This window comes from Salmo trutta, unplaced genomic scaffold (genome assembly GCF_901001165.1).
Source record: "Salmo trutta unplaced genomic scaffold, fSalTru1.1, whole genome shotgun sequence".
In the NCBI taxonomy this organism is placed as follows: domain Eukaryota; kingdom Metazoa; phylum Chordata; class Actinopteri; order Salmoniformes; family Salmonidae; genus Salmo; species Salmo trutta.
The window spans coordinates 79648-92923 of NW_021822675.1; the positions used below are offsets into that span (position 1 = coordinate 79648).

General features: G+C 46.7%; 1 protein-coding gene across 1 annotated transcript in view; it reads left to right on the plus strand.

Moving 5' to 3' along the window:
- dlec1 (DLEC1 cilia and flagella associated protein) overlaps window positions 1–13276 on the plus strand; it is a gene marked incomplete at its 5' end in the record, with an annotated part of 148357 nt that overhangs the window by 62351 nt on the left and 72730 nt on the right. The window contains 4 exons of the mRNA XM_029744506.1: window positions 4067–4197; window positions 4436–4630; window positions 4817–4947; window positions 7218–7371. Of these exons, the coding sequence (XP_029600366.1) occupies window positions 4067–4197; window positions 4436–4630; window positions 4817–4947; window positions 7218–7371 (611 nt within the window). The remainder of the gene's footprint in view (window positions 1–4066; window positions 4198–4435; window positions 4631–4816; window positions 4948–7217; window positions 7372–13276) is intronic.

A 13276-nucleotide genomic window follows, 5' to 3' on the forward strand; every position in this document is an offset into this window, starting at 1 on the left:
CAGGGTAAACTGGGATATTACTAAAGAGTTAATCAGGGTAAACTGGGATATGACTAAAGAGTGAATCAGGGTAAACTGGGATATGACTGAAGAGTGAATCAGGGTAAACTGGGATATGACTAAAGAGTTAATCAGGGTAAACTGGGATACGACTAAAGAGTTAATAAGGGTAAACTGGGATATGACTAAAGAGTTAATCAGGGTAAACTGGGATATGACTAAAGAGTTAATCAGGGTAAACTGGGATAATCAGGGTAAACTGGGATATGACTAAAGAGTTAATCAGGGTAAACTGGGATATGACTGAAGAGTTAATCAGGGTAAACTGGGATATGACTAAAGAGTTAATAAGGGTAAACTGGGATATGACTAAAGAGTTAATCAGGGTAAACTGGGATATGACTAAATAGTTAATCAGGGTAAACTGGGATATGACTGAAGAGTTAATCAGGGTAAACTGGGATAGGACTGAAGAGTTAATCAGGGTGATTTTTCCACTAATAGACAGGTATTTTCCTTTCCACGGTAACAAGATATTATCTATTTTTGCCAACTTTCTATTAAAATTTATTGTAGTGAGATTATTTATTTATTTTGGGATACCGAGTATATCCACATCACTGTCAGACCATTTTATTGGTAAACTACACGGTAATGTAAAAGTTGTATTTTTTTGTGATCCAATACTTATCATCATTTGGTTGTATTCCAGAGAGGTTATATACAAAGTATCTAGATCCTCTATGAGGCTGTGCAGGGATCCACATTGTGGTTTTAAAAGAAAACATGAATCATCAGTGTACAATGATCTTTGTTTTTAAGCCACAGATTTCCAGGCCCTTAATATTATTGTTGGATCTGATTTTAATAACTAACATTTCGATGGCCATAATAAATAGATATGCCAATAGTGGACAACCTTGTTTTACTCCTCTTGACAGTTTAATACTTTCTGAGAAGTAGACATTATTTGCTATTTTACACCTGTGGTTAACTTTAACACATTTTAAAAGAGATTCTCCAAAATTTAAAATATTTCAGGCATTTATACAGTTGGAGTCATTAAAACTTATTTTTCAACCACTCCACAAACTTCTTGTTAACAAACTATAGTTTTGGCAAGTCGTTTAGGACATCTACTTTGTGCATGACACAAGTCATTTTTCCAACAATTGTTTACAGACAGATTATTTCACTTATATTTCACTGTATCACAATTCCAGTGGGTCAGAAGTTTACATACACTAAGTTGACTGTGCCTTTAAACAGCTTGGAAAATTCCCGAAAATGATGTCATGGCTTTAGGAGCTTCTGATAGGCTAATTGCCATCATTTGAGTCAATTGGAGGTGTACCTGTGGATGTATTTCAAGGCCTACCTTCAAACTCAATGCCTCTTTGCTTGACGTCATAGGAAAATCAAAAGAAATCAGCCAAGACCTCAATTAAAAAAATGTAGACCTCCACAAGTCTGGCTCATCCTTGGGAGCAATTTCCAAACGCCTGAAGGTACCACGTTCATCTGTACAAACAATAGGAGGCAAGTATAAACACCATAGGACCACGCAGCCGTCATACCGCTCAGGAAGGAGATGAGTTCTGTCTCCTAGAGATGAACTTACTTTGATGTGAAGTGCAAATCAATCCCAGAACAACAGCAAAGGACCTTGGAAACAGGTACAAAAGTATCTATATCCACAGTGTGGCCTAGCCAGTCTCCAGACCTTAATTCCATAGAACATCTGTGGAGGGAGCTGAAGGTTCGAGTTGCCAAACGTCAGCCTCGAAACCTTAATGACTTGGAGAAGATCTGCAAAGAGGAGTGGGACAAATCCCTCCTGAGATGTGTGCAAACCTGGTGGCCAACTACAAGAAACGTCTGACCTCTGTGATTGCCAATAAGAGTTTTGCCACCAAGTACTATGTCATGTTTTGCAGAGGGGATTAAATACTTATTTCCCTCATTAAAATGCAAATCAGTTTATAACATTTTTGACATGCGTTTTTCAGGATTTTTTTGTTGTTATTCTGTCTTTCACTGTTCAAATAAACCTACCATTAAAATTATAGACTGATAATTTCTTTGTCAGTGGGCAAACGTACAAAATCAGCAGGGGATCAAATACTTTTTTCCCTCACTGTATATCGACATAACCTGAAAGTCCGCTCAGCAAGGAAGAAGCCACTGCTCCAAAACCGCCATAAAAAGCCAGACTACGTTTTGCAACTGCACATGGGGACAAAGATCGTACTTTCTGGAGAAATGTCCTCTGGTCTGATGAAACAAAAATAGAACTGTTTGGCCATAATGACCATTGTTATGTTTGGAGGAAAAAGGGGGAGGCTTGCAAGCCGAAGAACACCATCCCAACCCTGAAGCACGGGGGTGGCAGCATCATGTTGTGGGGTTGCTTTGCTGCAGGAGGAACTGGTGCACTTCACAAAATAGATGGCATCATGAGGCAGGAAAATTAGGTGGATATATTGAAGAAACATCTCAAGACATCAGTCGGAAGTTAAAGCTTGGTCACAAATGGGTCTTCCAAATGGACAATGACCCCAAGCATACTTCCATTGTTGTGGCAAAATTGGCTTAAGGACAACAAAGTCAAGGTATTGGAGTGGCCATCACAAAGCCCTGACCTCAAGCCTATAGAACATTTGTGGGCAGAACTGAAAAAGTGTGTGCGAGCAAGGAGGCCTACAAACCTGACACAGTTACACCAGCTCTGTCAGGAGGAATGGGCCAAAATTCACCCAACTTATTGTGGGAAGCTTATGGAAGGCTACCCGAAACGTTTGACCCAAGTTAAACAATTTAAAGGCAGTGCTACCAAATACTAATTGAGTGTATGTAAACTTCTGACCCACTGGGAATGTGATGGAAGAAATAAAAGCTGAAATAAATCATTCTCTCTACTATTATTCTGACATTTCACATTCTTAAAATAAAGTGGTTGTAACGGCTGTCGTGGTGAATGGATGACCAAAACGCAGACGGGATGTGAATGCTCATCTTTCTATTTAATTCGAATAAAATGAACACAAAAAACAAAGAAACAATAGACCGACAGGAACAGTTAGCAGGCTAACATAAAGCAGTGCTAAAACAACAAGCCACAAAATCCAGGGGAAAAACACACTCCTAATATATGACTCCCAATCAGGAACAACGATATCCAGCTGTTCCTGATCAGGAGTCACAAGACTAACACAGAAACAGAACAACTAGAATCTAATACCAACACACAACTTCTGCCACGTCCTGACCCAATACTAAACAACTACTCCCTCTGCTGGTCAGGACGTGACAGTGGTGATCCTAACTGACCTAAGACAGGACATTGTTACAAGGATTAAATGTCAGGAATTGTGAAAACTGAGTTTAAATGTATTTGGCTAAGGTGTATGTAAACTTCCCACTTCAACTGTAAAAACATTCCAGTGGTACTTCATCAAAAGCCTTTTCAAAGTCAGCTATGAATTCCTGGCCTGGTTTCCCAGATTGTTCATTTAATTCTATTGTTTCCAGTACTTTCTTATATTATCTCCAACGTATCGTCCATGTAAAAAACCTGTCTGATTAGGATGAATAATATCTGACAGTACTTTTTTAATTCTATGTGCTTTGCATTTTGCTAATATTTTTTCCCCCTGCTGGGGAAATAGGTACATGACGTGGTCACATCATATAGGTGGAGCCTCATGCTGGGGAAATAGGTACATGACATGGTCACATCATAGAGGTGGAGCCCCCTGCTGGGGAAATAGGTACATGACATGATCACATCATAGAGGTGGAGCCCCCTGCTGGGGGAATAGGTACATGACATGATCACATCATAGAGGTGGAGCGCCCTGCTGGGGAAATACATACATGACATGATTCAGCCAGACTGTTTTTAAGAGATGAACATGAATTATACATTTCAAGACATTTAGCAGAGGTGCAGCAGAACTCTGTAGCTTTAGTAGACTGACTGATTAATATGTTTAGTAGACTGATCTGCAGACTGACTGGTTATTAGACTGTTGGCTGACTGGTTGACTGTGTGTTTGTGGTCCAGAGATGAACGAGTGTTTTGACCTGGAGCTGGTTCTGACCGGAGGGCGACCAGGTGCTGTCATATCCAGACTGCTGTGTCATGTTCAGCACCATCACCAACCTGTTGCTCTGGCCATACAGGTCACCTTCAAGGTGAGAGAGACTCACAGCTGTCCAAACGGCATCATCCGCTGAGTTAGTCATTCTCAGAGAGACTCATAGCTGTCTAAACGGCATCATCCGCTGAGTTAGTCATTCTCAACACGAGATTTGATTGGAGAGTATTACCTGATAGTTAAACTTTCTGAATACATTAGTGTAGTGCTCTACCCTTCATCTTTGTGTAACCTCGCCAACTGTACTTCCTCCGGTGTGTATTGGTGTGTTCCAGGGTCCGCAGGTGTCTGTGAGTGTTCCCAGTCTCGACCTGGGTCTAATGCAGCTAGGGGACCAGACCCAGGCCACCATGGTCCTCACCAACACCACTCATCTAGAGGCCCTCTGGAGCCTGGGGCCAGGGGAGGCTGAGAGGACAGACAGCCTGGGGCCAGGGGAGGCTGAGAGGACAGACAGGCACCACACACAGGTAAACACACAAGTTAAAGGTAAGTTAAAGTAAAACACTGAAATATCACACATACTGTAATATTGAAGTATTGCCTCTGGTCGCCCTGGTAACAGTGTTTTACAACAGTTTGTCCGTTTGTACTGAGACCTGATAGTCTCATTGTTGTCCTCTGTTGGTGTTTGTCTTCTTCTCCTGTGTTGCTAGATCACAGTGCAGCCGTGTAAGGGAGTGCTGCCCCCTCTGGCCTCCTGCAGTGTAGACATCCTCTTCAAACCCCTGGTCTGTCAACACTTTGACACCGTGCTGGAGCTGGCTGTGGAGAATGGCCAAGGATGGTGAGTATTTCACCTATGCCTACAGTACTAATTGTACCTTTAGGAAATCCATTTATTAGCTAACAAGATCTATATCTGTGAATCAGCAACCTGTAACTGTACTGGTCCTGTCTCCAGTCACCTGTAACTGTACTGGTTCTGTCTCCAGTCACCTGTAACTGTACTGGTCCTGTCTCCAGTCACCTGTAACTGTACTGGTCCTGTCTCCTGTCTCCAGCTACCTGTAACTGTACTGGTCCTGTCTCCAGTCACCTGTAACTGTACTGGTCCTGTCTCCAGTCACCTGTAACTGTACTGGTCCTGTCTCCAGTCACCTGTAACTGTACTGGTCCTGTCTCCAGTCACCTGTAACTGTACTGGTCCTGTCTCCAGTCACCTGTAACTGTACTGGTCCTGTCTCCTGTCTCCAGTCACCTGTAACTGTACTGGTCCTGTCTCCAGTCACATGTAACTGTACTGGTCCTGTCTCCAGTCACCTGTAACTGTACTGGTCCTGTTTCCTGTCACCTGTAACTGTACTGGTCCTGTCTCCAGTCACCTGTAACTGTACTGGTTCTGTCTCCAGTCACCTGTAACTGTACTGGTCCTGTCTCCAGTCCCCTGTAACTGTACTGGTCCTGTCTCCAGTCACCTGTAACTGTACTGGTCCTGTCTCCTGTCTCCAGTCACCTGTAACTGTACTGGTCCTGTCTCCAGTCACCTGTAACTGTACTGGTCCTGTCTCCTGTCACCTGTAACTGTACTGGTTCTGTCTCCAGTCACCTGTAACTGTATTGGTCCTGTCTCCAGTCACCTGTAACTGTACTGGTTCTGTCTCCAGTCACCTGTAACTGTACTGGTCCTGTCTCCTGTCTCCAGCTACCTGTAACTGTACTGGTCCTGTCTCCAGTCACCTGTAACTGTACTGGTCCTGTCTCCTGTCTCCAGCTACCTGTAACTGTACTGGTCCTGTCTCCAGTCACCTGTAACTGTACTGGTCCTGTCTCCTGTCTCCAGCTACCTGTAACTGTACTGGTCCTGTCTCCAGTCACCTGTAACTGTACTGGTCCTGTCTCCTGTCACCTGTAACTGTACTGGTCCTGTCTCCAGTCACCTGTAACTGTACTGGTCCTGTCTCCTGTCTCCAGTCACCTGTAACTGTACTGGTCCTGTCTCCAGTCACCTGTAACTGTACTGGTCCTGTCTCCAGTCACCTGTAACTGTACTGGTCCTGTCTCCAGTCACCTGTAACTGTACTGGTCCTGTCTCCAGTCACCTGTAACTGTACTGGTCCTGTCTCCAGTCACCTGTAACTGTACTGGTCCTGTCTCCAGTCACCTGTAACTGTACTTGTCCTGTCTCCTGTCTCCAGTCACCTGTAACTGTACTGGTCCTGTCTCCAGTCACCTGTAACTGTACTGGTTCTGTCTCCAGTCACCTGTAACTGTACTGGTCCTGTCTCCTGTCTCCAGTCACCTGTAACTGTACTGGTCCTGTCTCCTGTCTCCAGTCACCTGTAACTGTACTGGTTCTGTCTCCAGTCACCTGTAACTGTACTGGTTCTGTCTCCAGTCACCTGTAACTGTACTGGTTCTGTCTCCTGTCTCCAGCTACCTGTAACTGTACTGGTCCTGTCTCCTGTCTCCAGCTACCTGTAACTGTACTGGTCCTGTCTCCAGTCACCTGTAACTGTACTGGTCCTGTCTCCAGTCACCTGTAACTGTACTGGTCCTGTCTCAAGTCACCTGTAACTGTACTGGTCCTGTCTCAAGTCACCTGTAACTGTACTGGTCCTGTCTCCTGTCTCCAGTCACCTGTAACTGTACTGGTCCTGTCTCCTGTCTCCAGTCACCTGTAACTGTACTGGTCCTGTCTCCTGTCTCCAGCTACCTGTAACTGTACTGGTCCTGTCTCCAGTCACCTGTAACTGTACTGGTTCTGTCTCCTGTCACCTGTAACTGTACTGGTCCTGTCTCCAGTCACCTGTAACTGTACTGGTCCTGTCTCCTGTCACCTGTAACTGTACTGGTCCTGTCTCCAGTCACCTGTAACTGTACTGGTCCTGTCTCCAGTCACCTGTAACTGTAATGGTTCTATCTCCATTCACCTGTAAAAGTAATGTTAGTCCTTCATGTGTACCTGTATACCTTAACCTGTCTTTCAGCGATCACCTGTAACATTAGTTCTGTACCTGTCTGTCTGCAGTTACATGTGACTGTGTTTTGTACCTCTCTGTCCCCCTCCACAGTCACCTGTAACTGTGTTTTGTACCTGTCTGTCCCCCTCTCCAGTCACCTGTCGGTGCAGGCAGATGTCCAGTCTCCTCAAGTGTGTCTGTTAACCTGTCATCTGGTATTCTCTGAGCTCTATGTCGGAGTTCCTGCCCAGGGATCCATCACCCTGATCAACCAGACCCTGCTGCCTGCTCACTACACCTGGACCATGGTAGGCCATCTACCTGTTCACTACACCTGAACCATGGTGGGTCATCTACCTGTTCACTACACCTGGACCATGGTAGGTAATCTACCTGTTCACTACACCTGAACCATGGTGGGTCATCTACCTGTTCACTACACCTGGACCATGGTGGGTCATCTACCTGTTCACTACACCTGAACCATGGTGGGTCATCTACCTGTTCACTACACCTGAACCATGGTGGGTCATCTACCTGTTCACTACACCTGGACCATGGTGGGTCATCTACCTGTTCACTATACCTAAACCATGGTGCGTCATCTACCTGTTCACTACACCTGGACCATGGTGGGTCATCTACCTGTTCACTACACCTGAACCATGGTGGGTCATCTACCTGTTCACTACACCTGGACCATGGTGGGTCATCTACCTGTTCACTACACCTGAACCATGGTGGGTAATCTACCTGTTCACTACACCTGAACCATGGTGGGTCATCTACCTGTTCACTACACCTGGACCATGGTGGGTCATCTACCTGTTCACTACACCTGAACCATGGTGGGTCATCTACCTGTTCACTACACCTGATCCATGGTGGGTCATCTACCTGTTCACTACACCTGAACCATGGTGGGTCATCTACCTGTTCACTATACCTGAACCATGGTGGGTCATCTACCTGTTCACTATACCTGAACCATGGTGGGTCATCTACCTGTTCACTACACCTGGACCATGGTGGGTCAACTACCTGTTCACTATACCTGAACCATGGTGGGTCATCTACCTGTTCACTATACCTGAACCATGGTGGGTCATCTACCTGTTCACTATACCTGAACCATGGTGGGTCATCTACCTGTTCACTACACCTGAACCATGGTGGGTCATCTACCTGTTCACTACACCTGATCCATGGTGGGTCATCTACCTGTTCACTACACCTGGACCATGGTGGGTCATCTACCTGTTCACTATACCTGAACCATGGTGGGTCATCTACCTGTTCACTACACCTGGACCATAGTGGGTCATCTACCTGTTCACTATACCTGAACCATGGTGGGTCATCTACCTGTTCACTACACCTGAACCATGGTGGGTCATCTACCTGTTCACTATACCTGAACCATGGTGGGTCATCTACCTGTTCACTACACCTGAACCATGGTGGGTCATCTACCTGTTCACTACACCTTAACCATGGTGGGTCATCTACCTGTTCACTACACCTGGACCATGGTGGGTCATCTACCTGTTCACTACACCTGAACCATGGTGGGTCATCTACCTGTTCACTACACCTGAACCATGGTGGGTCATCTACCTGTTCACTACACCTGAACCATGGTGGGTCATCTACCTGTTCACTACACCTGAACCATGGTGGGTCATCTACCTGTTCACCACACCTGAACCATGGTGGGTCATCTACCTGTTCACTACACCTGAACCATGGTGGGTCATCTACCTGTTCACTACACCTGGACCATGGTGGGTCATCTACCTGTTCACTACACCTGAATCATGGTGGGTCATCTACCTGTTCACTACACCTGAACCATGGTGGGTAATCTACCTGTTCACTACACCTGGACCATGGTGGGTCATCTACCTGTTCACTACACCTGAACCATGGTGGGTCATCTACCATCTACCTGTTCACTACACCTGGACCATGGTGGGTCATCTACCTGTTCACTACACCTGAACCATGGTGGATCATCTACCTGTTCACTACACCTGAACCATGGTGGGTCATCTACCATCTACCTGTTCACTACACCTGAACCATGGTGGGTCATCTACCATCTACCTGTTCACTACACCTGGACCATGGTGGGTCATCTACCTGTTCACTACACCTGAACCATGGTGAGTCATCTACCTGTTCACGATACCTGAACCATGGTGGGTCATCTACCTGTTCACTACACCTGAACCATGGTGGGTCATCTACCTGTTCACTACACCTGAACCATGGTGAGTCATCTACCTGTTCACTACACCTGAACCATGGTGGGTCATCTACCTGTTCACTACACCTCGACCATGGTGGGTCATCTACCTGTTCACTACACCTGAACCATGGTGGGTCATCTACCTGTTCACTACACCTGGACCATGGTTGGTCATCTACCTGTTCACTATACCTGAACCATGGTGGGTCATCTACCTGTTCACTATAGCTGAACCATGGTGGGTCATCTACCTGTTCACCACATCTGAACCATGGTGGGTCATCTACCTGTTCACTACACCTGAACCATGGTGGGTCATCTACCTGTTCACTACACCTGAACCATGGTGGGTCATCTACCTGTTCACTATACCTGATCCATGGTGGGTCATCTACCTGTTCACTACACCTGAACCATGGTGGGTCATCTACCTGTTCACTACACCTGAACCATGGTGGGTAATCTACCTGTTCACTACACCTGATCCATGGTGGGTCATCTACCTGTTCACTACACCTGGACCATGGTGGGTCATCTACCTGTTCACTATACCTGAACCATGGTGGGTCATCTACCTGTTCACTACACCTGGACCATAGTGGGTCATCTACCTGTTCACTATACCTGAACCATGGTGGGTCATCTACCTGTTCACTACACCTGAACCATGGTGGGTCATCTACCTGTTCACTATACCTGAACCATGGTGGGTCATCTACCTGTTCACTACACCTGAACCATGGTGGGTAATCTACCTGTTCACTACACCTGAACCATGGTGGGTCATCTACCTGTTCACTACACCTGGACCATGGTGGGTCATCTACCTGTTCACTACACCTGAACCATGGTGGGTCATCTACCTGTTCACTACACCTGAACCATGGTGGGTCATCTACCTGTTCACTACACCTGAACCATGGTGGGTCATCTACCTGTTCACCACACCTGAACCATGGTGGGTCATCTACCTGTTCACTACACCTGAACCATGGTGGGTCATCTACCTGTTCACTACACCTGGACCATGGTGGGTCATCTACCTGTTCACTACACCTGAATCATGGTGGGTCATCTACCTGTTCACTACACCTGAACCATGGTGGGTAATCTACCTGTTCACTACACCTGGACCATGGTGGGTCATCTACCTGTTCACTACACCTGAACCATGGTGGGTAATCTACCATCTACCTGTTCACTACACCTAGACCATGGTGGGTCATCTACCTGTTCACTACACCTGAACCATGGTGGATCATCTACCTGTTCACTACACCTGAACCATGGTGGGTCATCTACCATCTACCTGTTCACTACACCTGAACCATGGTGGGTCATCTACCATCTACCTGTTCACTACACCTGGACCATGGTGGGTCATCTACCTTTTCACTACACCTGAACCATGGTGAGTCATCTACCTGTTCACGATACCTGAACCATGGTGGGTCATCTACCTGTTCACTACACCTGAACCATGGTGGGTCATCTACCTGTTCACTACACCTGAACCATGGTGAGTCATCTACCTGTTCACTACACCTGAACCATGGTGGGTCATCTACCTGTTCACTACACCTCGACCATGGTGGGTCATCTACCTGTTCACTACACCTGAACCATGGTGGGTCATCTACCTGTTCACTACACCTGGACCATGGTTGGTCATCTACCTGTTCACTATACCTGAACCATGGTGGGTCATCTACCTGTTCACTATACCTGAACCATGGTGGGTCATCTACCTGTTCACTACACCTGAACCATGGTGGGTCATCTACCTGTTCACTACACCTGAACCATGGTGGGTCATCTACCTGTTCACTACACCTGAACCATGGTGGGTCATCTACCTGTTCACTACACCTGATCCATGGTGGGTCATCTACCTGTTCACTACACCTGAACCATGGTGGGTCATCTACCTGTTCACTACACCTGAACCATGGTGGGTAATCTACCTGTTCACTACACCTGATCCATGGTGGGTCATCTACCTGTTCACTACACCTGGACCATGGTGGGTCATCTACCTGTTCACTACACCTGAACCATGGTGGGTCATCTACCTGTTCACTACACCTGAACCATAGTGGGTCATCTACCTGTTCACTATACCTGAACCATGGTGGGTCATCTACCTGTTCACTACACCTGAACCATGGTGGGTCATCTACCTGTTCACTATACCTGAACCATGGTGGGTCATCTACCTGTTCACTACACCTGAACCATGGTGGGTCATCTACCTGTTCACTACACCTGAACCATGGTGGGTCATCTACCTGTTCACTACACCTGGACCATGGTGGGTCATCTACCTGTTCACTACACCTGAACCATGGTGGGTCATCTACCTGTTCACTACACCTGAACCATGGTGGGTCATCGACCTGTTCACTACACCTGAACCATGGTGGGTCATCTACCTGTTCACTACACCTGAACCATGGTGGGTCATCTACCTGTTCACCACACCTGAACCATGGTGGGTCATCTACCTGTTCACTACACCTGAACCATGGTGGGTCATCTACCTGTTCACTACACCTGGACCATGGTGGGTCATCTACCTGTTCACTACACCTGAATCATGGTGGGTCATCTACCTGTTCACTACACCTGAACCATGGTGGGTCATCTACCTGTTCACTACACCTGGACCATGGTGGGTCATCTACCTGTTCACTACACCTGAACCATGGTGGGTCATCTACCTGTTCACTACACCTTATCCATGGTGGGTCATCTACCTGTTCACTACACCTGAACCATGGTGGGTAATCTACCTGTTCACTACACCTGGACCATGGTGGGTCATCTACCTGTTCACTACACCTGAACCATGGTGGGTAATCTACCATCTACCTGTTCACTACACCTGGACCATGGTGGGTCATCTACCTGTTCACTACACCTGAACCATGGTGGATCATCTACCTGTTCACTACACCTGAACCATGGTGGGTCATCTACCTGTTCACTACACCTGAACCATGGTGGGTAATCTACCTGTTCACTACACCTGGACCATGGTGGGTCATCTACCTGTTCACTACACCTGAACCATGGTGGGTAATCTACCATCTACCTGTTCACTACACCTGGACCATGGTGGGTCATCTACCTGTTCACTACACCTGAACCATGGTGGATCATCTACCTGTTCACTACACCTGAACCATGGTGGGTCATCTACCATCTACCTGTTCACTACACCTGAACCATGGTGGGTCATCTACCATCTACCTGTTCACTACACCTGGACCATGGTGGGTCATCTACCTGTTCACTACACCTGAACCATGGTGAGTCATCTACCTGTTCACGATACCTGAACCATGGTGGGTCATCTACCATCTACCTGTTCACTACACCTGAACCATGGTGGGTCATCTACCATCTACCTGTTCACTACACCTGGACCATGGTGGGTCATCTACCTGTTCACTACACCTGAACCATGGTGAGTCATCTACCTGTTCACGATACCTGAACCATGGTGGGTCATCTACCTGTTCACTACACCTGAACCATGGTGGGTCATCTACCTGTTCACTACACCTGAACCATGGTGAGTCATCTACCTGTTCACTACACCTGAACCATGGTGGGTCATCTACCTGTTCACTACACCTCGACCATGGTGGGTCATCTACCTGTTCACTACACCTGAACCATGGTGGGTCATCTACCTGTTCACTACACCTGGACCATGGTTGGTCATCTACCTGTTCACTATACCTGAACCATGGTGGGTCATCTACCTGTTCACTATAGCTGAACCATGGTGGGTCATCTACCTGTTCACCACATCTGAACCATGGTGGGTCATCTACCTGTTCACTACACCTGAACCATGGTGGGTCATCTACCTGTTCACTACACCTGAACCATGGTGGGTCATCTACCTGTTCACTATACCTGATCCATGGTGGGTCATCTACCTGTTCACTACA